This window comes from Emydura macquarii, unplaced genomic scaffold, assembly GCF_026122565.2.
Source record: "Emydura macquarii macquarii isolate MOO-44397 ecotype Brisbane River unplaced genomic scaffold, CSIRO-AGI_Emac_v2 contig_499, whole genome shotgun sequence".
NCBI classification, from domain to species: domain Eukaryota; kingdom Metazoa; phylum Chordata; order Testudines; family Chelidae; genus Emydura; species Emydura macquarii.
Window position 1 is genome coordinate 4,273,382 of NW_027130636.1, and position 27,226 is coordinate 4,300,607.

At 40.8% G+C, this 27,226-nt stretch overlaps 1 protein-coding gene across 6 annotated transcripts in view; it reads right to left on the reverse strand.

The window, feature by feature from the left end:
• Positions 1 to 27,226, reverse strand: part of ARMC8 (armadillo repeat containing 8) — a 187,472-nt gene that overhangs the window by 80,616 nt on the left and 79,630 nt on the right. For 5 of the 6 annotated variants that reach the window (XM_067538782.1, XM_067538780.1, XM_067538784.1 and 2 more), the window contains 3 exons: positions 23,196 to 23,288; positions 19,350 to 19,436; positions 17,277 to 17,357 (listed from right to left, as the gene is read on the reverse strand). In XM_067538782.1, coding sequence (XP_067394883.1) covers positions 17,277 to 17,357; positions 19,350 to 19,436; positions 23,196 to 23,288 — 261 coding nt within the window. The remainder of the gene's footprint in view (positions 1 to 17,276; positions 17,358 to 19,349; positions 19,437 to 23,195; positions 23,289 to 27,226) is intronic. The other variant, XM_067538781.1, reaches the window with a different exon arrangement.

Genomic DNA, 27,226 nt, shown 5'->3' on the forward strand with positions numbered 1-27,226 from the left:
CCTGGAAGCCCCATCAGAATGTCTGGCAAAGCATGCCAGTGAAGATGAAGCATTGAAGTCACTACAACCTTCTGCTACGCTTTCCCTCTGCTGGCTTGATAGAACTGTTTCTGACCAAGCCCCTAGAATTATTCCAGTGCAGATTAAACAATTCTTTCAGAGATCTCATGCAGGTAGAATTTATAATATGTGACAACACCATCCATAAAATGTGGACCTTACTAACAGAATTGTTCTATATCCTGACGCAGGAAACACAAGCTATTTTTATGTTTTACAGAAAGAGGAGATTTTAAGCTGAGAAATTAATTGCCAGATCTCAGGTTACCAGCAACCTCCCTCTTCTCATACTTGTTGAGAAGTTACTCCATATTTCTGTTAAAGTTATTTTATTAAATATAAATACACTAGTGGTTTTAAGGAACTGCTTCATATTATTAGTACTAAGAGAAGTATAATTGTACCATGTAGATCGAGCTAAGTAAATTTAAAATCACAGGAAATTTTAATATGTTCTGGAGACTGAACATCTTCTATGTGAGAGTCTCAGAAATTAAAGGAAAGTTATGTTGCTGAGTAACCAGAACTACAGGACAATCTATAGAGATAAATATATGCACAAGCACAATAAAAGGGACATGCTCTTATCAGAAATAAATGCTGAATTACTACTTCAATTTTCTTTAATGTTGAGAACTACAACATTTATACAAAAAAATCAAATTAAATATTGAATTTATAAAATGGAGAGTCAATGTGAAGTGAACATTCCAAAACTAAATACAGCCAAAGCATGTGATAATTAACTGAACGACCATGAAAGCTTCCTTGTAACAACATAAAAATGATCCAGGTGTTAAGTGATGAAGTAGCCAGCCCTAGCTGTTTCAGGTGCAGCAGGTTGTCCAGGATAAGGGGCAGTGGAGCTTAATCGGGAGGAGTACCTTTTTGATACAACCAGATGGAGAATCTTTTCCATTTTGCCGAGTACTCCACCCTGGTGGATGGCTTCCGGCTGCCAAGGAGGACCTCCCGCACCTGCTGTGAGCACGTGGCCTCTCTAGAGCTCAACCATGCAGCCTCCATGCTGGGAGGCGAAGTGAGCCCAGGTTGGGGTGGCGGAGCTGTCCGTGGTTCTGAGCGATGAGGTCTGGGACCAGAGGCATAGTGATTGGAGTGTCTATGGACATCTGCGGCAACACTGCGAACCAGTGCTGCCTGGGCCAAGATGGGGCTATGAGGATGACTGAGGCCCTGTCTCTCCTGACTTTCAGGAGGACATTGTGAATGAAAGGGAACTGTAGGAAGGCATATGACAGGAACTGGCCCCATGGAAGAAGGAATGCGTTTGCTAAAGAACCCAGGCGGTGGTTCGGGTAAGAGAAGAATTGATGATTTCCTGTTGGAGTGCATCGCAAAGAGGTCCACTTGGGGAGACCCCCACTTTCGGAAAATGTCTCTTGCTATATCCAGGTGAAGAGACCACTCATGAGTGGTGAAGGACTGGCTGAGGTGATCCGCTAGTTCATTCTGGATTCCGGGCAGGTACGACACCTCCAGGTGGATAGAGTGGGCTATGCAGAAGTCCCACAGGCTGATGGCTTTTTGGCACAGGAGAAAGGAATGTGCTCCTCCCTGCCTGTTTACATAGAACATCGCCGTGGTGTTGTCTGTCATCACTGACACAACTATTCCCTGGAGTTGAGGCAGAAAAGCCTGCATGCCAACCGGACCACCTGAAGCTCCTGGACATTTATATGGAGTGACAACTCTTCCATGGACCATAGACCTTGTGTTGTGAGCGAACCAAGGTGTGCCCCCTAACCCAGAGCCGAGGCATCCGGGACCAGCACCAAAGACGGCAGAAGAGCGGCAAATGGGACTCCCCTGTAAACCTGCTGCGGGTCTAGCCACCACCGCAGGGATTCCAGCATTTGACATGGAATGGAGACCACCTTGTCCAGTTTGTCACTGTGGGGACGGTACACCGACGCGAGCCACAACTGGAGAGGTCTGAGTTTTAACCTCGCATGTCTGACCACAAAGGTGCATGAGGCCATGTGGCCTAGCAGGGTGAGACAACTCCGGGCTGTGGTGGTGGGAAACCATCTGAAGCCCCTTATCGACACACCCAGGGTCTGGAAATGAGTCTCTGGGAGCATTGCCCTGCCTTGGACTGAGTCCAGAACTGCTCCAATGAACTCTATTCTCTGTAAGGGCTCCAATGTTGCCTTGCTCGTGTTCAACTGGAGCCCTAAATTGGCGAAAGTCGATCTCACCTGTGTGACATGGGCCCGCACGTGCCCTGACTAACCAATCGTCCAGGTAGGGGTACACCTGAATGTGGTTCCTTCTCAGGAAAGCCGCAACAATAGCCATGCATTTGGTGAAGACCCTCAGAGCTGATGAGAGGACAAATGGGAGAGCTTTGAACTGGTAATGTGTGTGCCCCACTACAAATCGAGGAATCTCCTGTGGCGGGGGAATACTGAATTATGGAAGTAGGCGTCTTTTAGGTTGAAGGTGGCATACCAGTCCCCTGGATACAGAGAGGCAATGATAGAGGGAAGGGAAACCATGCAGAATTTCAGCTTCTTTATGAACTTGTTGAGGTTCCACAGGTTCAGGATAGGTCTGAGTCCCCCTTTTGCCATGGGGATCAGAAAGTATCTCGAGTAAAACCTCCTTTCCCCTCATTTCCGGGGGGACCTCCTCCACTACCCTGGCATGCAGCAGTTGATGCACTTCTTGCATGAGAAGTTGCTCATGAGAGGGGTCCCTAAAGAGGGACGGGGAAGGGGAGTGGGAGGGTGGGGAAGAGAACTGGAGGGAGTATCCCAGCTCTACTGTGTGTAGGACCCATCTGTCTGATGTTATATGGGCCCAGGCCCAGTAGAAATGGGATAGCCAGTCCAGGAAGGGAGGATGAGGATCTAGATACTGAGCTGGAGTGTCACCCTTGGGCATGACTTCAAAAATTCTGTTTTGGCCCTGGGGTTTTGTTTGCCCGAGACTCTGCCCTGGTTATGAAATTGAGGGGTTTTGCGCCAGCCATTTCTATCCCTCTTCCTTGAGAAGTTCTGCCTGGGTTGCGGGGGTTAGAATCTTTGGCTCAACTGAGACTTAAAATGCTTCCACTGGTAGAAGGTGCGTGGAGCCCCAAGGATTTCACTCACCCTCAAGTCCTTGAGACTATGGAGCTTTGAGTCCGTCTGCTCTGAAAACAGGCCCCCTCCTTTGAACAGCAAGTCCTGAATCCTGGACTAAACTTCCGGCATGAGACTGAACACCTGTAACCACGAGCTACGCTTCATCGCTAATCCCGAGGCCATGGTGCATGTTGCTGAGTTCACTGCATCAAGCACAGCCTATAGTGAAGTCCTGGCCACTGCCTTGCCCTCATCTACCATCGCTCCATACTCGGACATGGAGTCAGCTGGGAGAAGGACTTTAAATTTCAACATCGCCTCCCATGAATTGAAGTTATACCTGCCAAGGATCGCCTGCTGATTGGCGATCTGCAGGTGAAGCCCACCTGTGGAGTGGACCTTTCTTCCGAACAGGTCCAGTCTTTTGGGCTCCTTTGACTTGGGTGTTGGGCCCTGCTGCTCTTGCCTTTCCTTCTCATTTGCTGCCGAAACCACTAGCGAGTCCGGCTGAGGGTCTGTGGACAAATATTCATATCCCTGGGAGGGTGCAAAGTACTTTCTTTCTATGCCCCTTACTGTCTGGGAAATTGAAGCGGGAGTTTGCCACAAGGTCTTTGTTGTGGTCTGAATTGTCTTAATGAGTGGCACGGCTACCCTTGAGGGCCCTTCTGACATCAGAATATCCACCATGGGATCCACTGACTTTTACCTCCTCCGCCTGCAACCCAACTTCTGAGCCACCCATCTTAGAAGCTCCTGATGAGCTCTGTTGTCCATTGGGATGGGGGTGGTTGACGAGCCCACCATTGTTTTGTCTGGGGAAGAGCTGGACGAGGCTCTTGGCTCCTTCTCCCTTCAATCATGGACCTCGATGCTGGATGGAGCTCTGAGTTCCAAGGGGTGCGACGTCTGGGTCTCCGATACGACCAAGCAAGGGCCTCTCGACTGTGTCCCCTGGACCGCCCATGGGATCCAGAAGTGCAAAAAAAGACACAGGCTAGATAGGATTGTTGTTGTTCTGTGCTTATGTGGTGGTGGAGCTGGGCCAAGCAAGGCAAAGGGATTAGTAAAGAAACTGTCTTAAAGACAGAGACACAAAAGACGGAGGCAGAACAGAAAGGAACAGTGGGGTGGACTGGAAAGAAAAAGGGAAAACATTATTCAGTACACACACAGTTTCCCATATTCCCCCACACTTTTGCCACAGAAAAAATGTCATGGCTTCTGGGCGTAAGAGAGACCCTATCTGGGAATATTTTGAAGAATTCCTTCCTGGGGTAAAAAAGGAAAACGTGCCAAGTACATGTTTACTGATGATGTTCTGAACAAAGTCACTCCCCTGAATCAGTGGAAATCATTAGCCATGCACCTTGAAACAGAGTTCCTTCAGTTCCTAAGCCAACTTTTCACAGCAGTAGCTTCCTCTGCAGGCAGAGAGAGAACATTTTCATCATTTGGTATTATTCACTCAAAGCTAAGAAATTGACTGGGAGTTAAAAATGCAGGAAAACTCGTATTTCTGTTTCAGTCTATGAATAAAAATGACAGTGGGAGTGGGGAAGATGAAAGCTAGTTGTAGAAGTTTTAAGGCAGTGCACGTTTAGTGTTGTGATGACTTGTCTGTTGAGTTAATAAAATTTGAAAATTAAAAAAAACCCCAAGACTTAAGGACAGCCATCAGCCGGCAACTCAGAAAACTACTGCAATTGCAAATGTGAAACATTTATGTAACATTTAAGATTTAGTTTAATAAAATGAAAGTGCTATTATGTTTGTGTGTGTGATTTAGTTACCATTCCTAATGTACTGCTGCTGCATCTGCAGATTGACACTGATGAGTATTATGTACTGTTTCCTAAATTAATAAAAATCAAGTTATCTAAAAAATTTACACAAAGTATACCCTCCTAGATGTAAAATGCTGTATTGAATTGTAAATTAACACGTTTTAGTGATCAGATATGCACCATTGTTTAAGGAATATGTGAAGAAGTACTTGATTTAAATCAATGATTTCCTCTTGGTGATTTAAAATTAATCCACCCTGCTTTCTTACCAACAGAAGTGGGTCCAATAAAAGATATTACCTCACCTACCTTGTCATAAGAACATAAGAACAGCTATACTGGGTCAGACCAATGGTCCATCTAGCCCAATATCCTGTCTTCCAACAGTGGCCAATGCCTGATGCTTCAGAGGGAATAAATAGAATAGGTAATCAAGTGATCCATCCTGTTGGTGATTCCCAGCCTCTGGCAAACAGCAATCCCTGCCTATCCTGGCTAATACGCATTGATGGACCTATCCTCCATGAACTTATCTAATTTTTTTTAACCCAGTCATATTCTTGGCTTTCACAACATCCTTTGGCAAGGAGTTCCACAGGTTGACTGTGCATTCTGTGAAGAAATACTTCCTTTTGTCCCAGTCTTTTTAATCTCTCCTCATATGGAAGCATTTCCATATCTCTAATCATTTTAGTTGCCCTTTTCTCTACCTTTTCCAATTGCAATATATCTTTTTTGAGATGGGACAACCAGATATGCACACAGTATTCACGATGTGGGCATACCAGGGATTTATAAAGAAGCAATATGATATTTTCTGTCTTACTACCTATTCCTTTCCTAATGATTCCCAACATTCTGATAGCTTTTTTGACTGCTGCTCACGTTGAGTGGATGTTTCCAGAGAACTATCCACAATGACTCCAAGATCTCTTTCTTAAGTAGTGACAGCTAATTTAGACTCCATCATTTTGTATGTATAGTTGGGATTATGTTTTCCAACGTGCATTACTTTGCATTTATCAACATTGAGTTTCATCTGCCATTTTGTTGTCCAGTCACCTAGTTTTGTGAGATCTCTTTGTAACTCTTCGCAGTCTACTTTGGACTTAACTATCTTGAGTAGTTTCGCGTCATCTGCAAATTTTGACACCTCACTGTTTACCCTCTTTTTTCAGATTATTTATAAGTATGTTCAACAATACTGGTCCACACACAGACCCCTAGGGAACACCATTATTTATCTCTTTCCATTCTGAAAATTCACCATTTATCCTTAATCCTTTGTTTCCTATCTTTTAACCAGTTACTCATCCAAGAGAGGATCATCCCATGAATGCTAACTTTGCTTAATAGTCTTTGGTGAGGGACCTTGTCAAAGGCTTTCTGAACATCTAAATACATTATATCCACTGGATCACCCTAGTCCACATGCTTGTTGACCCCCTCAAAGAATTCTAGTAGATTGGTGTAGTATGATTCGTCTTTACAAAAAACTGTGTTGACTCTTCCCCAACAAATCATATTTATCTATTTATCTGATAATTCTGTTCTTTACTATAGTTTCAACCAATTTGCCTGGTACTGAAGTTAGGTTTATCAGCCTGTAATTGCTAGGATCGCCTCTGGAACCTTTTAAAAAAAACTTGGTGTCACATTAGCTATCCTCCAATCATCTGGTATGGAAGCTGCTTTAAATGATAGGATACATACCATGGTTAGTAGCTCTGCAATTTCACATTTGAGTTCCTTCAGAACTCTTGGGTTGATATCATCTGGTGCTGGTGACTTATTACTGTTAAACTTATCAATTTGTTCCAAAAGCTCCTCTAATGACATTTCAATCTGGACAGTTCCTCCGATTTGTCATCTAAAAAGAATGGCTCAGGTTTGGGAATCAACCTCACATCCTCAGCTGTGAAGACCGATGCAAATAAGTTATTTAGTTTTTCCATAATAGCCTTATCTTTCTTGAGTGCTCCTTTGGCATCTCGATCGTCCAGTGGCCCCACTGGTTGTTCACCACGCTTTCTGGTTCTGATGCACTTAAACATATTTTGCTGTTACTTTTTGAGTCTCTGGCTAGCTGTTCTTCAAAATTCTTTTTTGGCCTTCCTAATTATATATTTACACTTCACTTTGACAGAGTTTAAGCTCCTTTCCATTTTCCTCAATAGGATTTTTCTTCCACTTTTTAAAGGATGCCTTTTTGCCTCGAACTGCTTCTTTTACTTCATTGATTAGCCATGCTGGCACTTTTTTGTGTATATATTTAAACTGAGCCTCTATTATGATGTCTTTAAAAAGTTTCCAGGCAGATTGCAGGGATTTCACATTTGGCATTGTACCTTTTAATTTTTGTTTTAACTAATTTCCTCATTTTTGTGTAGTTCCCCTTTTTAAAATTAAATGCTATCATGGTGGGATGCTTTGGTTCCTCCTCCCCACAGGTATATTACATTTTATTATGTTATGGTCACTATTACCAAGCAGTTCAGCTATATTTACCGCTTGGGCCAGGATCTTGTGCTCCACTTAGAAGCAAATCCAGAATTGCCTCTCCTCTTGTGGGTCCCAGGACCAGCTCCTCCAAGAAGCAGTTATTTAAGGTATCAAGAAACCTTCTCTCTGCATCCTGTCCTGAGGTGACATGTACGCAGTCAATATTGGAATAGATGAAATCCCTCATTGACTTTTTTATTTTTATAGTCTCTCCAATCTCCCTGAACATTTCACGGTCACTATCACCATCCTGGTCAGATGGTCGGTAGTATATCCCTACTGCTATAGTCTTATTATTCAAGCATGGAATAATTATCCAGAGAGACTCTGTGGCACAGTTAGGTTCATTTAAGATTTTTATTTCATTTGACTCCATGCTTTCTTTCACATATAGTGCCACTTCCCCACCAGCATGGCCTAATTCTTCCTTCTGATACATTTTGTATCCTGGTATTATTGTTTCCCATTGATTATCCTAATTTCTCTGATCCCTATTATATCAATATTCTAATTTATTACGAGGCACTCAAGTTCACCCATCTTCGTATTTAGACTTCTAGCATTTTTATAAGCACTTTAAAAAAATGTCACTTTTTAGCAGTCTGCTAAAAATTACAGTGATGTAATTGAATGGAACTCTTTCATTTGATATTTTCTCATCAGAGCCTACCCATCTTTTATCTTTTTTCATCCTCTCCTCCTTACTAGGATATAGAGAATCTCAATTAATCATCCCCTAAAGGATGTCTCTGTCTGAACCACATGCTCCTCTGCACCTGGTGGCTTTCCCCAGCCCTTAGTTTAAAAACTGCTCTACCACCTTTTTAATTTTACATGCCAGCAATCCGGTTTCATTTTGGTTGAGTTGGAGCCCATCCTTTCTGTATAGGCCCACAGCTCCTAATAAATCTAACCCCCTCCTCCCTACACCATCGTCTCATCCACAAATTGAGAGTCTGCAGTTCTGCCTGTCTAACTGACCCTGCACGTGAAACTTGAAGCATTTCACAGAATGCTATCATGGAGGTCCTGGACTTCAATCTTTTACCTAGCAGCCTATCCTTCCCTATGTCATTGGTACCTAAAGTCTTTCCCTATGTCATGGGTACTTACAGATACCATGACCACCAGCACTACACAAGTCTGTCTAGATGTCTTGAGAGCCTACATAATCTTAAAGGGCCAATAAGCATAAGCAATCAAGTTAGTAGGCGTTTACAAGGAGGTAAAATGACATGGTCTTCCTGTCTCAAAAACCTTACACTTTGAATAATTTCATTCTGACTGCAGTCCCTAGTAAACTAATGGAAACAAGTTTTGAAAGCAAACTATTTGCTAACCTTTAGAGAATAAATGGTGCAATACACTTTACAATTGTACTTATTCTGTGATGTGTTCCACTGCACAGCAGTCTGTTCTTTCTGTTTGGTACTGTGCAGTATTGTAGCAGCTGTGCTCTTAGACAGCTTTGGCACAGTTTCAACATGCCTACTGGCATAGTTTCAACAGTATTGTAGCAGCTCTGCTCTTAGACACCTCTTGGGCACAGCTTACATGTGCTGTACAAAACTTGAAACACCTGTGCCACAGTGAGTCCTTAAATGTTACTATTAACATTTCTTTAAACTGGCTTGGTTATGAGGACGGCTAAATGGAATGATTGCTGGCTGAAAAGCTGTGGAAGAGAAGGTAATTATAATAAAGTAGTAAAGTGAAGAGAGATTTAGAGGTGATGATGGAAAGAAAATTAAAGATGAGTTTATAATGCAATATGACGGGGCTGCCTGCTTATGTAGAGATATCGCTGCCATAAAACAAAGAAGTGACAGACTTCTCTCCCTTCTCTCTGTGCTGAAGCCATATCTGAAATATTGTGTTCAGCTCTGAACATCTTTCAAGCGTGCTATGTAGATACAATTGAGGCAGTTCAAAGAAGTGTGAGAAGGGGATTAAAATATTGAAGAGACTGATGTGAAAGAGGAAACATTACATGATCTAAAGGCCTTGTCCTGAGAGGTACCATGCACTCAGGTGTTTCACACCTCTTTGGATCAGGCCCTATGTTTGATTAGTTTGTCTAAGCAATTTCTAAGAAGAGACATAACCACATTCAGGTGTTTGAGTGTAAACACCAAGAAAGAGAGGGAAGAATTCAGTATTGAAAGTGGACTTGGCCAACAGTGAAATACAGGAATCGTTTCTGGTATGGTGTACATAGCAATATGGAAATATGCATCTTGAAGGTTGAGGGCTAAGAACCAATCCTCTTGCTCTCGTGACAGAATTATTGCTGCAAGTGTCACTATGTTGAATTTCAGTGCCTTCACATAGATATTGAATAGCCTCTAGTCTTGGTACTGGTACCTTGAATAAAACCCCGTCCTCTTGTGCTTCCTGGGGACTGGTTCTATAGCATCCAAGTGTAAGAGTGTCTATTTCTTGACGAAGCAAGCTCCTGTGAGAGGGGTCCTGAAAAGGAATGGGGAAGGAGGATTCACGGGTGAAGGTGTAGTAGAGTGGATGGTGTATCCTGGGGAGATGATATCCAAAACCCACTCATCTGTAGTGACCGATTCCCAGGCACACTTGAAGTGGTGAAGCCCGTCGCCAAAGGGAGGAAGGCTGGTGAATCAGTGCACCTGAAGAGGATGAGGATGGCATTTCAAGCCTTTGACCAATCTGTCAAAACTGCTGCTTGGAGGTGGACAGTTGCAAGGTGGGAGGCTGAGTGTCGGAGAGCTTCCTTCTCCAGAATCTCTCCCTTTTGGTGAAATTCATACATCGTCTGAGAGGTAAGGAATGGAGCAAGATGGGATCTCTGGGCCATCTGAGACTTGCTGAGCTTCCTTTTGTAGGTGGGTGTGTAAATGTCAAAAGAACATGAGGTAGCTCTATAGTTCTTTAATGTTAGCAGAGATTTGCCCATGCTATCTGCGAACTTCTACTCTCTTAATCAGCTCTAGCGTCCTACTCCTTGAAAGATTCCTCTTGAAAGTCAGGTCTCCTGGAGGGAGCAGGTGATGTAAGCTGCCCCTCTCTATGGCAGGAGGTCCCAGATGCTCTGGAAAATTGTTGGCTATAAGCCACCTAAGAGTCCCAATATGGCCATGGAGAAGGCGCACAAGGCGTAGGAGGATGCACTCTAAGGGTGCTCATACCAGCAAGGCACTGGTGGTAATCGTGGGCCACAAGTAGTTACAGCTGCAGCAAAGGCTTCTGGAAAGTGCCCTCTTTAGGAGTATGGGGAAGAACCTTGGATTGACACTTGAGACACTGAGGCAAGGTCTTCATCAGAATCCTTTTCTTCAAGTTCACTCTGGAATGGTGGAGCTCCTGGAAATATCTAAAGTGAAAACATCGGTACTGGGCAAAGATCAAGTGATCTCGACGTTCTCAGTACCCACAGCACATCAGAGCCAAGCAGCAGAGAATTGGGCATCTCAGATACAGCCAGGTCCTGGAGGAAACAGAACTTCTGCAATACCAAGAGTGTTATTGGTACTGAGTCTGTAGTCTGCACCAAGGTGATCATAGCCAATGGTGGTGATTTTACTGAAGGTCCCGAGCTCTCCAAAAGAAGAGTGGTTGGAGCCTGAGTGGGCTTTTTTGGTACCAAGAAAGCCGAGGAAGTAGGAAGAGTTTTTCTTGCTCCCTCAGTCCATTAACAATTACCATCTTTCAGTCTAACCATGCCCTGGGTACCTGAGGAGTCAGCAGCCTCATGGATAACTGATAGGAGAGAAGAGACAAAGCTCTCTGTTTTTTCTGGCTCTTGATTTCAGTGCCAGACAAAAGTTGCACGCCTGGGCAACGTGTGATTCCCCAAAGCAACGGATGCAGCAGAAGTGCCCGTTGCTGACCAGGATCACCTTCCAGCACAACAGACAGCTCTTGAAGCTGGGGCAACCAGGCTTAACCTCCCAGTAAAAGAAAAAACTACAAACTAGCTAATATCTAAATACAAAGAAAAGATATTTTAAAAGAAAAGATAAGAAGCTATACTACTGCTATTTATTAACTATAGAAACTAATACTAATGCTAAATATTAATGAAAGAAGCAGAAAATTGAGGAAATTTCAAAAGGGGCAACTGCCAGAGCTCCACCTCAGGCGATTGAGAAGGAACTGAGGGCAGTTCACCTGTGCAGTGCTAGATAACAACAATACAGGATAGGAAACTGACGGACATATGCGGGGACCAAACAGACACTGCTATTAAAAATCTCCAATCAAAGGTCCAGGGGTGCTAGCATACCTCAAATGAAGCAACCATGGGGGACACTACACAAAGAACTCCCTATTTTTGGAAAAACGTGTTTATGTAAATGCATCCATATAACATGATCATCATTATTTGTATTTCAGTAATTCCTGGAGCCCACTGCCCCATTGTGCTAGACACTGTACAAACAGTGAGGAAGACTTATCTTGTAAATAAAAATATAATAAATAATAAGCAATAGTTATTACTACTACACAGGATATGGGGAAAATATTGGCAAGTCAATTAACTAGTTAAGGCACAATCTCAACACTACCTTGGAAAGAATTTAGGTTAATCACAAATCCCAGGTGAGCCCGTACAGTGGAGACAGGCAGACTGGCTATTTGTATTGGAACCATAAAAAAACAAAAAACTCATTACAAGTTTTTTGGGGTTTTTTTGTACTTTCCGCTTTTGTAGTTTTCACTATTAGAGATGTTCCATGAGGTGGGTTGAGAGAAATAATGAGCAGTAAAACGTCATTATATTAAATAAAATATGTCCCATCATACAGGAAGTAACCAGGCTGGAATAAGATGTTTGCATAGCTATTTCACCACCTATTTCAGGTGAGAGTGGAGGGAACAGCTATCAAATCCAAAAGGGCCTAAAAGCTTCATAACATCAGCCCTGGAGTCACTCAATTTCGAGAGTAAAGAGGACAAACTCAGACATCCTCTTCACAAGACTTCACAAAAGGATGCCTCCTCTGAAGGGTATGATTTCTCTTAACCTTCCTTTGATGAGTTGATTAGAAATTGTGGAAATCCTCCTTTATGTCAGCAAAGAGGAGGATCTGGTAAGTCACCCTCACAATTCTCTTCAAAACCCAGCCAGAATCATAGCTTTGGGAAGAGATGCGAGAAGAATGCCTTGACACACAAGGAGCCTGCCTTGACCGAGACTAAGTTGGGAGAGGTGGCACAAAGAACACCGACTTCGCTGGTGCAGTCACCAGAATCAAATGAATCATCACCATGACTATCTGAGGCACAAACATCAATGCTATTGACGCATTTGTGATCGTCAGAGCTGCAAGCAGGTTCAGTGCCTGGAAAACAACCTGGCTCTTGGATACAGTACCTGATGGCCATATGACCACAGGCAATCAGTGAGAGGATCCCAGGAGACTGGCCCATAGGGTACTGAATGGAGGCCCTTGGAAGTCTTGAAGAGCATGCAAAATATACAAGGGGTATGAGATGTCCCACCACGAATACAGTCCTGAACTTGAACTTCCAGAGAAGTCACATAGCCTTGACTTGTCTTGCATTGGGATTCCAAGGGCAGCAGGACTTCAACATGGCCTTTCAAAAAAGCACAAAAAGATACAGAGCTCTTCAATGACAGAACCTGGACCTTATTAGCAGTAAGTTGAACATCCACCAGCACACACAGCTCCAACACATGCTTGACTATACTAACTATCCACTGATGACTCTACACCAAACTGTAGTCAATCTTACAGTAAACAGCAAGAAATGCCAGCTATGATGAATGGCAGTCACTGCTTGAGGCACAAATCCTTGAAGAGACACTGCATAAAGGTTGCAGATTATACCAAACTTGGAGGGGTTGCAAGTGCTTTGGAGGATAAGATTAAAATTCAAAATGATCTGGACAAACTGGAGAAACAGTCTGAAGTAAACAGGATGAAATTCAATAAGGACAAATGCAAAGTACTCCGCTTAGGAAGGAACAATCAATTGCACATAAACAAAATGGAAAACGACTCCTTAGGAAGGAGCACTGAGAAAAGGGATCATACTGTATCACAAGCTAAATATAAGTCAACAGTGTAACACTGTTGCAAAAAAACCCAACATTCTGGGATGTATTAGCAGGAGTGCTGTAAGCAAGACATAAGAATTAATTCTTCCACTCTACTCCACATTGACAAGGGCTCAAGTGGAGTATTGTGTCCAGTTCTGGGTGCCACATACCAGGAACGATGTGGACAAACTGAAGAAAGTCCAGAGAAGAGCAACAAAAATCATTAAAGGTCTAGAAAACATAATCTATGCGGAAAGATTGAAAAAACTGGATTTGTTTAGTCTGGAGACAAGATGATAGATTAGGGACATAACAGTTTTTAAATACATAAAAGATTGTTACAAGAGAAAGGGAGAAAAATTGTTCTCATTAATCTCTAAGGCTAGGACAAGAAGCAATGGACTTAAATTGCAGCAAGGGAGGGTTAGGCTGGACATTAGGAAAAAGTTATTAACTGTCAGGGTGGTTAATCACTGGAATAAATTCCCTAAGGAGGTTGTAGTATCTCTGTCATTGGAGATTAAGAGCATGTTAGACAAATGACTGTCAGGGATGGTCTAGATAATACTTAGTCCTGCCTTCAGTGCAAGGGACTGGACTAGAAGACCTCTCGAGGTCCCTTTCAGTCCTATGTTTATATGGTTATATATTGGGTCAGACCAATGGTCCATCTAGACCAGAATCCTGTCTTCCGACAATGGCCAATGCCAGGTGTTTCAGAAGGAATGAACAGAACAAGCAATCAAATGATCCATCCCATGTTATCCACTCCTAGCTTCTAGCAAATGGAGGCTAGGAACACTTGGAGAATGGTGTTACATCCCCGCTGATCCTGGCTAATAGCCATTGATGGACCTATCATCCAGGAACTTATCCATTCTTTTTTGAAACCTGTTATAGTTTTGGCCTTCACAACATCCCCTGGCAAAGAGTTCCACAAGCTGACAGTTGTGTGAAGAAATTCTTCCTTTTGTTTGTTTTAAACCGGCTGCCTGTTAATTTTATTGGGTCACCCCTAGTTCTTGTGTTATGTGAAGGAGGAAATAACATTTTTTTATTCACTTTCTCCATAGCAATCAAGATTTTATGAACCTCTTTCATAGCCCCCCTTAGTCAGCTGTTTTCCAAGCTGAAAAGTTCAAGTCTTTTTAATCTCTCCTCAAATGGAAGCTGATCCATACACCTAGACATTTTTTTTTTACCCTTCTCTGTACCGTTTCCAATTTCAATATATCTTTTGGAGATGGAGCGACTAGATCTGCAAGCAGTATTCCAGATATGGGTGTAGCATGGATTTATATGGAGGCATTATATTTTGCCTTATGATCTATCCCTTTCCTAATGATTCCTAACACTGTTAGCTTTTTTGACTGCCGCTGTACACTGAGTAGATGTTTTCAGAAAAGTATTCACAATGACTCCAAGATCTCTTTCTTGAGTGGTAACAGCTAATAGAGACACCCTTACTTTGTATATATAGTTGGGCATATGTTTTCCAATATGTATTACATTGCATTTATCAACACTGAATTTCATCTGCCATTTTATTGCCTAGTCACCCTGTTTTGTGACATCCCTTTGTAACTCTTTATAGTCTGCTTTGGACTTTTGCCATGTCACTGTTTACCCCTTCCTGTATAGGCTCCTCCTTTCCAAAAGGTTGCCCAGATCCTAATAGATCTAAACACCTCCTCCTTACACCATCATCTCATCCATGCATTAAGACCCTGCAGTTCTGCCAGGCTAACTGGCTCTGCGTGTGGAACAAGAAACATTTCAGAGAGCGCTACCACGGAGGTCCTGGACTTCAGTCTCTTACCTAGCAGCCTAAATTTGGTCTCCAGGATCCATCTCCTACCTTTCTCTAGGTCACTGGTATCTACATACACTACGAGCACTGGCTCGTCCCCAACACTAAACATAAGCATTCACTGAAACGTTTCAAGGTCCACACACAGTGCCAGCATCTAGATGTTTTGAGAGATCTGCAATCCTGGCACCTGGCAGGCAATTCACTATGCAGTTCTCCTGGTCGTTGCAAACCCAGCTATCTATATTTCTAATGATCAAATCTCCCATTACTATTACCTTATGATTGAATCTCCCATTGCTATTTACAATGGAACGGAGACCTCAGGGGTTATTCCTGACTACCAGCTGAATGTGAGCTTCCCAGTGCTATGGTCAAATGGGCTGATGTGATTCTGTATAAACAGGGGAGAATAACGAGTAAGTGGAAGGAGGTGATACTATCTTGAGTATACTGTACTGGTCAGAACATCACTAGAATACTATGTCCAGTTCTGATGTCCACACTTCAAAAAAGGCTCAGAGTAAAACTAAAGAATGATTCAGGCCTGGAAAACATGCCTTACAATAAAAAACTAAAGTAGGTCCATAATTACCTACACAGGAAGAAGGTACTGATTAGAGGTCTCTGACTGCTAATGTAAAGATATAAAAAGATCCAGTGGCTGGAAACTGAAGTCATCATAGTTCAGACTGGAAATAAGTTGCTAATTTTTAAACACTCAGGTATTAACCATTGGAACAGATTAATCAAGGGACGTGGCAAATTCTCCATCACTTGGAATCTTTAAATCAAGACTGGTTCTCTCTCTAAAAGGCATTCTAGTTCAGCCACAAATTATTGTGTTAGATTCAGGATGTCAATGGGAAAAATTGTATGGCCTGTGTTATGCAGAAGATCAAATTGGACGATTATAAAGCTCTCTTCTGGCCTTTATATTTATGAATCTGTGAACAGGAAAATATAGTTCCACCCCAAGAGGTAACTAAATATAGCATTAGATGCATTTAAATGTAGTAACTGAAAAAAATCAGTGAAGTAACTTTACTTTCAAAGATTTCATTCTGAAAGTTTATACAGAGTGACATTGTTCAAATTATTTTTTTCTCCAAAACAGTACTTATCTAAACACCTTTCATAGTTGCTTACCCACCACAAGGTCACAGTGCTGACTTCAACCCACAGTCATGTCTTCCACAGGCATATAGAAACAGACATATAAAACTATGTATTATACTTATGGGCTAGCCCTCAGGGGCCAAATTCTCAAAGCCTTACACAGAACATGTATGTGTGTGCACCCAGACATGCATTTTTTAGTATAAACGTGGAATTTTGCTCAAACTCTCTCCTGAAACCAGGCTTTGAAAATTTAGTTTCAGACTGCCAGCAAATTTCCATTAGAGGTAGGAATCCCACCAGTGCCACCAAATCAAAATTAATACAATGTAATGTTATCCCAGAAGCCCCACTTTAAGACAACACTGTGCAATCAAGTCAGCATTCTTCATTGGTGCTTGACCCATCCATGATGAATTTCAGAAACAAAAACATATGGTAGAGCCCAGACTTCAAAGGGCCACTCACGGGCCCCCCTCAACAACATAAGTTTTCAAAACACATTTGCAAGTTCATCTATGCTCCCCTTTTCACCAGCTCTCTCTTTTAAGATGTCTTCATTTACCCATTTTCTTTTCTTTGGCTGAATGGCTGCTTGCTGCTAGGTCAAGTTCTATTTCAATTACTAGTATTTTAACTTTATACAGCATCCAGATACGTTGTGGCAGGTTTTTGTGTATATCTATAAATCACACAAAAACAACGATGGGCACTCGAGAAACGTGTATTACATACTTTTATATATGTATGTGTGTGTGTACGTGTGCGCATATACGTATATGTGCATACGTATAATTTCTATAATTGTACTCATACAGATCACTTTTATAACTGATGTGAAATCAAAATCTCAAGCAGTTTTAATGCCTTACTTTGTAGGACGTGGAACTTAATAGGTGAGCTATATTCTGAACTGCTCCATGGTTAAACAAGATTGTCTGATGATCTGGACCCTATAAAGGAAGGGGAAAAAAAAAAAAAAAAGGAGTATTTATTCTTTTTTAAAAGAATGTAGAAGACACTTCCTGTTAACCGCAACTTCAGTACATACTAAAATGCAGGGTTTTCCTGCCATTCTGTGGTATGTACCATGGAAATGTGCTAGCTTCTTTACAGGCTGAAGCTAATTATTACATCTATTGAGCTTAACCTACTTATTGGTAGTCATTTTCATTCCCATTCTTGGAAAGAAATACCAAAACTAGAGATTAGGAGTAGAGTGAATGAAGTTATTTCATTTTCATTTATTAAAGATGAGTTCTACGGTATCTGACAATGGGGATTTTGTTTTTCATATCTGATGGAGGGCAAAGGCCAAAATTCTGTTTCAATCTTTGCAATATTATATAAAATTTTCAATCTGCAACACCTCTTCCATTGCTAACCCCATGCATTTTCAGCAACAATAACCCCAGAAAAGATAGCAAGTAACCAATTCTAAAGCTGTTTCCATATACCAGAATATGCATCAACTGACCATGTTACAAGACTAGTGTCTCACTCCTACAAATTAAATCTATATTTAAAAAAATGTATTTTACTATTTCAAAGGTATGAACTGTAAAGATAGCTCACCAACCTTATATTTCTTAAGTACTTAAAAAGCTAGTAAAAATAAGTGTCTGAGATGTCTGACATTTTTCAGTTTTCAAAAACTCAGTGTGAAGTAAACTCAAGTCCAAATACTGACCCATGTTTCCTTTGCAGTACAAAAGTCTCAGGATCTCTGTGGTCTGACCAGGCTCTACAGAGGCAGAGGAGAAATGGAATCCTGAGGGGACCTCTAACCCTCAGCAATCTCGGTGAATCCTAGGTGATCAGTGAGGCTTTCCTCCCTTGGAAGTTGAGTGTACGATTCCACTCCCACAACAACCACTTTTGAGGGAAGACCCACCCTAACCTGCAGAACTGGCTGGCAACTTCAAAACAAAGATGTCAGAGGGGATGATGGACCTTATCAAGACTGAGGATGTCTGCTGTCTACAAAGCATTTGGGAAGACTGGAAGAACAAGGCACAATCCCGACAGACTCCTTCCTGCTGCTACTCCAGGGGATAACACTGTTCCCCATTTCTGGTTTACTCTATACCACATGGCAGCTTGACAGGAGCCGCCGTGCCCTCAAGGCTATAGTGGTCTCTGCTAAGCTTTTGTAGAGGGAGAGAAGGGCAGGACACACGATCGTCACACAGGCTCCCTGTCCCTTTTAATAGCTCTCTGGATCCATTCCTGTAGAACTGCATCAATCTGATCATCTTCTATATTGGTCAGGACAGTGCACAATCCCTATATGTGGGAGTAAAGGGACTATTACTCCCTTTACTAATGTGTAAGAGTTAGGTTTTATCCCACATTGTTAAATTTCTAAATAGTGTCACCAGTGGTAACAGCATGTGTCACCACAAACTACATAATTTCTACCAATAAACTTCAATACCTTACACCCTAGGCCAGGGGAAAATAAGTATCCACAGCATATGCTCTGGAGCTCCCACATTGGTATGTCGTCTGCTCTGTGGACACCTTCTGTAGCCATCTCAATGGTTTAAAGAGACAAAAGGTGGAAAATGCCAAATTTGACCTGCAAAACGTTGCCTGATTTTCTTGATTGATTTGCATCCTAAATGCTAATGGTCCTCCTGACAGAATGAAAATTTCAATGTTCTGTTTCATAGTTAAACCAACCTGGCACACATGAGCAATCCTACACACCACTGTGCACATTACAGTGGTAGACATTTCATTTTCAAGCTTTGGAGGAGTCATTAAAAACAATGATTTTTAAAAAGGCATTATGAAAAATACGTTTAGAACTTCATTTATAATTATCCCTTTCCAGAAAAAACCATGAAAATTACTTTCAGATGCAACATATCTGATGCTTTAAGAGATGCTTCAGCTGCTACCACTGACAACTTCCTATTTAAAAAATGCAATTAAAGTACCTTTTTTGCTGTAGAAAAACCACTTACATTGGCACATAGAAGTGGCTGAGGCGATGATTTAAAGCCGCAGCTATGCCAGTGTCGAAGCTGAAGAAGAGATATTAAAAGATGGTGGGGAAATGAATGAAATTGATTGAAGTCAAGAATTGCTTTGACTTAACTTGTTTTTGTAATCTGAACAATATATCACTTATCTAGTTCCCATGGGCCAGATTTTCAAAGAGAAGCATCTAATTTGTTGTGTGTAAATACCATCATGAATACACAAATAAATTATTTGTGTACACTCACGGCTAGTTAGCTGCATAACTAGACGTGCATGCAAAAAATATTCAGTTTGCACATGCACTTACAGTGTTTCTTTGGACAAATCAGGCGTGCTCAATATATGCATACAAATCTTTGAAAATCTGACTGTGTATTAATAGCCCACATTTAAGAACTGTATTGTCAAGCTTATTTAACAATAAATAATAAGTTGTTTCAAATCTAGACACGTGAAGACTTAACTATATACTACGTAAGTTATTTTTATTTTCAAATATCTCAGAAACTGAATCAATAATGAGGGGTAATTCTTGTTTCACTTTTTGAGTATAACGATGGAGTTTCAGGAGCTATCATAATGATACTATGCCTGTCCTCCAGAAAGTCAAGTTTTCAATTTTAAATCTTCCTTGGATGTAGCATTTGGGGAATAGAAATCACAGTTCTTGATTAACTATAAGTAATGAATGAAAAGTAATCATAAAAAGTTGATTTTCAACAAAATAGCATGGCCTATTACAGATGATATTCAAAAGAACCATGTAACAAACAATTTATGATGATAACCATCAAAAAGCCACTTAAAATATCTTTGGAAGCAATAGACTCTTGTGCAGAGGTTCAGAACAAGGCCTATCAACTAGCTAAGACCCATTCACATCCTTAGAATAGGGCTTAAGTGGGACTTAGCTAGTTCTACAGGCCTTGTGCTGAACCTCTACTTGGGGTTAATTTAATTTATTCTGCATAGCTCATCAAGATGTTATTTAAACAGTAATAGCAATTACATTCAAAAGAAATTTCCAGTGCTAATTTTCCAAATTTTGGTACCATACAATCATGCATCAAAAAGAATAGGCTTTTTAAAAATAAAAAGCTCACTTTGACAATTAATGTAGTAATAAAGTTTCTTCACTTATGCAATCTTCCTTGAAAACAGATTAACTGTGACAGAGAGAATCTTAACCCAGAACGCCCTTTCAAGGTAACTTTCAACATGCATTTTACAATGCTTTGTGCATTATCATAGTTTGGTTTTCAATTAACTTGATTTTGTTTATTTTAGAGGCAGACGGTGTCCAAGATTTGTATGTGAAGAATAGCACCCTACCAGCCCTGAGAACCAGCATTCCCCTTCATGCCATCCACAATCAGTCCAGAGTCATCATTCTCTAAAGTCACTATCACTCATTCTTTTTTTCTAGCTCAAAACTCTCAGTGAAAATAGTAAAGGATGTGCTGCAAACAAAAGTATGAAACCATACTAACAACCTGGAGTAACAATTTGCTAGCTAAAGAAAATGTCTGCTATCATCCGTGAAATTTTTTAGCTGAAAAAAAAGAAAAGGACATTGATAGGCAGAAAAGCCTCCCTTGACCTAAGCTGACCCTCTGCCCAGGAAGAGGGAGGCAGTGGTGAACCCTTCACAGGAACACTGGTTCTTAGGAGGTTTGGGGTGTCAATTATTTTCACAAATTCTAGACCCACCTGTCTAGAAAGTAAACAAAAGAAAAAAATACATTGAAGCACAATTACCCCTTTAAAATACATGTTGAAGCTTACCTAAAACCAGTATTCATAGTGACGTGTTTTCCCCAGAGAAATCAATGAGAAAGATTCTCTCCAGCACACAATCTGTTCAAGGGAAGATAGTAGCCTTCATTAAATAAGCTCAGAACTATCTACTGCCACAGGCATATTGAAACTTTCATGAGTGTTTGCTATCTTGCCCATCTATACAAGATAGAACAGTTTTTCTTTGACCCTTGTAGATATATTAGGCTCTGACATATCAGCTGCGTGGTATTATATCTGAAGGCACAATAGCAGAACATTTGTGTTGGTCACTAGATCTGGTACCCACGGAATAAAGCAGCTAAAAAGAAAAGATATTTTCAAGGTTTCCATGAAAGATTCTATTTATTTGGAAAAAACAGACAGTTCTTGATCAATTTAAGAAACAGCTTCAGAAGACCTCAAAGCATCAAAAATTTGAATCTTTTACTCTTTGTCTGATTTGATCCTCTTATCTATTCTAAAATGGTAGTGTTTTCTTGTTATGGTTCTGGGATTTATTCTATGTCAACTATTTCATTTAGCATTACTCTTTTGTATTTTCAATCATTCATACTCATGCATTCAGTGTGCCCTACATGCTCATGGTTTCCATAATTTCACGTGAAATTTTTCAAGATTTTTACATTTTTGCTGTAAAATGTGATGTTTTCAAAATATTAATTGTAAACTAATTTTAACAATTTGTTCAGTTCAGTGAAAATATAAGCTATGGCTATATAAGCCTTTTTTGCTTTCTTCTTCATTAGTGAATGGGGTTTGTTTTAGTTAATTAAATATTTATGATACATACAAATTGGCAAGTGTTACGAAACGAGGCAAGGTGTTCATTTTGCCAGGGAGAGCAAGGCAAAATTTCATCCTTTTCACAGTGAAGTTGGATACTCAAGGGTAAGAAATCCAGTTTTCACATATCTGATTTGGTTGTGTAGTTCTGCTGAGTTATAATATGCAAGCAGCTTGTGTTTTATACAATCAGCCCTGTGCTAACACTTCTACAATAATGTGATAACATTTGTTTTAACACGGCACTAGTTATAAAGAACACATTTCCAAACTATACCTTCCTACTCAGTTTTTCAATTGGAATTTTTTCTTCTTTTAAAAACACATTTGAGACATCGATTTAATATTTTAATGGTTCTAGTTTTCATCTTATAAGTAGTCCCGGAGAAACAGACTAAATCGGATAATCCTTGAATTCATCAAAATAATGCAAGATTAGCAGGATTTATGGTGATGTTGGAATAAGGTTCCACATAAAAGATCAATGGGCAAAAAGAACAGGAACTAGAGTGTCTTTCCTTTCACCATATTAACCACAAACTTAAAATAAACTTGTACATTTAATTCTGGTGTTTTCTCTGTATTGTAAAGTTTTCCTCTATATATGCTTTCACTAAATGAAAGTCTCTTTAAAGAGCTGACATTTGAATTAGATCATTAGTGTCACTTTAGTTTTCAGTTCTCAGTTTAATTATATAAAAAATTGCAATTCCATGAGTACATATGCACACTCACTGTATATGGGCTAATGAGGAAGAGTACAATTTTAATAGAAGAACACTTTTCACTGGTCTATAATCTCTCAAACTAGGAAATATCATGGGAAATCTTTCCTGGGTACAAAATGGCTGCCTTGAGAGCACAGAGGCAGTCTGAGCTAAGGTTGATTCAATAAGTTCCAAAAGCAGAGCAACAAGAAAAACTAAAATCCTCAAATATAGTCATGCTGACAATGAAGTGTTATGTTTGATTAAAGTTTTTGTTTTATTTTTGGTTAATACACTCTATTCCCAATAAACACAAAGTTTTTATTATTTGCATACTTTGCTTTATGCAAGAGCAGTATCTACCTATAATCCCAGAAACACTATCAGCAAATGCAGGGGGGGAAAAGACAGTCTTTATTGTCCTACTGTTCTAGCCATATTATCTTATACAATTTCTAAATGGCAGAAACGTAAGAACCCTCATGGAAAATATTTATTCTCTTTCCTTACTTTGCAGCAATGTGAGAAGATCTGACATATGTATTCTTGTGTATATCGAGACCTACTAAGCAGTGCCATGAGGTGGGGGATAACTGTAGCATCCTAGAAACAAGTCAGAAAAGAAAACAGTATTAAAACTAAGAATTTCAGCACCATTAATCAGCAATTTGTAACTAACAAGCTACATCCTAAGCTTTTCAATAGTCGGTACCCAAGCCTAAAAGAGATGACCCACTCGGACATACAAGGACGTAGGACTAGACCATAAAAATACTATGGGGGTGGTTTTCAAAGAAAATGACAGGTTGGTGCCCAATTCCCATCAAAATTCAATGGGAGTTGGGTTCCTAACTCCCATTTATGCATCACTGAAAATCTCTGCCTTAAGTAACCTACTTAGCGAGAAGCTGGGTAGCAAAGGAAAAGAGGAACTCCATTCACAACAAACTGTCACAGACAGCAATCACTGAATAAAAAGCTCTGTGCATTTTTTGAGACAAATCCCCCAGTAGCATTCTTCTCCCAGAATGGTAATTTACTTACCTTCTAACTGGCTCTCTCTTAATTCTCAGAGGGAGAGAATACAGGGGGTGCAGGAAGTGAGGTGCTAGTACAGACAATGGATATTTATCCTCCCACCAGCAGTTGAAGACAAGATGTCAAAATAATTCAGTGACACTGGCCTTCCAGCTGAACAATCCATTTCAAGAGTTTCCTTTAGCCCTGACATAGCACGCATGCAGCACACACTCACAATGGGAAAAACTAAACAAAGAGTAATCAGAAGAGAAATCAGAGAGAAGAGAGACCACCTCGCTATCTGTTCCTCATTCTTTGATTCTGTTAAGAATCCAATCCTGTTTCTTAAGATTGCTGTAGTAAGTGAGAAATACCTAATTATTATAAATCAATGAAAGCTTTAAGATATCTAATAGATATATTTTAGCAGAAGCCAGATGAAAGTGGGGATGGCACTAAAAGCAGGGGAAGATTAACAGTTTTTGTGAGCTCCAGAAGCCAGCCTAAATTGAATCATCTCTGAGACAAAGGGTTTGGTTGCTTGAAGGGAGGGGATTAAATATCAGAAACCCCCTAAGAGGTTGCTGCTGTGTTGATCATGATAAGTCAACTGAGCCCTTCATCTGCCATTAAGAGTGTGGACTGGTAGACTGAAAAACTTTCAGTGTGTGGACTGGGGAGAGCTGGAATCAGTAAGAACAGTTGAGGATCAGACAGTTTTTTAGGATGTTGTTTTCCAGCTACCCTATTTGTTATGTCATGGCAATAAAGGAAGTAATAGTAACTGGATACAGGTTTACACTGCCAGGGCCTCCATTTCACTTGTTGTGCATTAACAAACAAAAATTCTATTAAAAAAAGAACAAAGCAATTAAAACATTTACAACTTTTAAAAAAAAACCTAAGTAAACCTAACAAATCTCCCCTATTATCTCTATTTACATGGAGTGTTTTAATGGGAAAAAAGTTCTAATGAAGAGACTCTTGGAGGATATAAAATGCCCTTGTTGGGAAACAGTCAGTTTTAGGTTCTTAGGCATTGTTAAAAGTCCAATCCTATTACTCCTTAACAGAAAACAGGACACACACATACAAAAGGGGGTCAGAGAAAAGGACAGCAAAAGTAAATGCAGCTTCTATCTCTGTTGCTTGCTGTTTAATTGCTGGAAAATGTCAGCATTTGATACAGGATTTTGATTAGACACTTCTGAACCTGGAAAATTTATACCTGGATCAGGCTATTACTTTCACCTTGCCTCTCTGGTCACTGCAGTATTGCCAGTTCAATTCTGGCTGGCTAAGTCAAACTCTCATTAGACAAAAGGCAAAAAGAAAAATACAAATAGGAGAGGGGAGAAATAGGAGGCTGAGGTAAACATGGGGGAAGGAGCTGTGCCTGTTGCAGAAATGCTATTTAATAACCCCACTCTGAGATGTGAATATTAACACTATTGGTATGCCTATAATGCAAAAAACATCCTACAACATCTCAGTCAACTGACTCAGGCTTGTGCTGCTGGGCTAAAAACAGCAGTGTAGACGTCTAGTTCCTGCTCGGGCTGGAGCCTGGAATTTGAAACTCACCCCCCTGAGCAGGAAACTCTACGCTGTAATTTTTAGCCCTGTAGCATGAGACCAAGTCAGTTGATCCAGGCTCTCCGACTCGCCACTGCAGGGTTTTTCTTTTGTTTTTTGCAGTTTAGATGTACCCCTATGGATATGTCTATACTGCAATTAAAACACCCATGACTGGCCTATGTCAGCTGACTCAGGCTGTGGCCTAAAGGGGCGACATAACTGCAGTGTAAACGTTCAGACTTGGGTTGGAGCCCAGGCTCCAGGACCCCACAAGAAGGGAGGGTCCCAGAGCTCAGGCTCCAGACCAAGCATTTACACAGCAATTCAGTTTCACTTCTGAGTGTCTCAGCCCTGTGAGCCCGAGTCAAGTGGCACAGGCCAGCCATGCAGTGTAGACATACTCTATGTAACCTGGTCAGTGAGGTGAAGTTATTGTTTACTGAGTTATAAAACTTTCCTGTATGAATCTATTGATCTAACTTAATAGGTGGCTATGGAAAAGTAATCCAGAAAACACCACAAATAGCTCTAGATAAGTAACTCCCCCCATCCCCCGAGCACACACTGGGGCAATTACAGGTCAATGACATACTTCTAGACTCAAAGCCAAAGTGACAACTCTTCTACCAATGCTGGGAACTAACAAATCAAAAGGCTATAAATAGTTAAATGCCCTGCTCACAAAAGGAAGGGAAGGTCAACCAGGAGCTGTCCAGAGTGACAGGCTGACAAAGAGAAAAACTGCAGAGGCAGTCTGAAGAAGTTGGGCCTTTCTTCAGATCCAGGCAATGGTAAGCCTTAGGGACAGACTGGTTTAATGTCTACATTCTGTTTTCTCCTAAATGCTTTGGTTCTAAATAAATGCTTTGCTTTAAGAAAAATTATTTAAGCCAAGGCCGTTTGGTCACAGGTTACCACTCCCATTGCTCACAGAGGGAACAAAGCCACAGGCATTGAAGGTAAGTCACGCCTGCTGAAGTACTCACACTACATCACAGGGAACCGCAGCCAAGAGCCTTGTCTGAGAGTGGGAGAATCCTAGGATTCCACCCAAAGAAAGGCAATGACTAGAGGCCTGGGAGGTGCATTCGAAGAAACCAGAAGAGGTCTGAGGTGCAGTTCTCCCTGTAACTATGACAGGTATAATAGCAGGAACTTTAGTTTCCAATCTCAGAAGTTGCTCAGAATATAAGTGTGGAGATGGTGCTATTACCTGTTTCCCCCTCATCATCTTGTTTTGTCAGAACATCTTTCAGCACCAGAAAAAAGAAGGCTCAACTAACTGTATGACCATAAATTCTTGAGTCCCAGTAGGTTTACAAGTGTTGAAAGTCTCAGCCACAAGAGAGATGCAGTATAGTTCTCCCTGCCACACATTAGCTTGCTGCCATGCATAAGCAAACTGACAAGTGCTCCCCAGAAAAGCAATTTCCAAAAGGAGTGGAAACCAAAACAAGTGTCTGATGGTCCATACCTGCATCCTTGCTCTCATCTCAAGAACACTTCAGTCTGTTTCTAAAATTCTGCAAAATTCACCAGGTGGCTTGAAAGCCTGTGAGTGACTCTTCCTTTAGTTACAAAAACTCAATTTACATAATTTCTTAGCCTTCATTGTGTTTTCTTTCAACAACTTTACTCAATAGGTTTATAAGTTAAAATAATATCCTGCCACCTTTTACCCATCTTTGGCAATTTAAGATTTAAAGCCACAGTAAGGTTCAACACAACAGAACCACATGCTAACTAACTTTTCTGGTACCCTAAAATCCACCATCAGCTGCAGTTCTGGCACCAGAATCAGGAAAAAGGAAATAGTGTTGATGTAATATACTTAGACTTCTGTAAGGCACTTGACTTGGTATCTCATGACATTTTGATTAAAAACTAGAAAAAGATAAAATTAATATGGCACATGTTAAATGGATTAAGAGTTGTCTAACTGA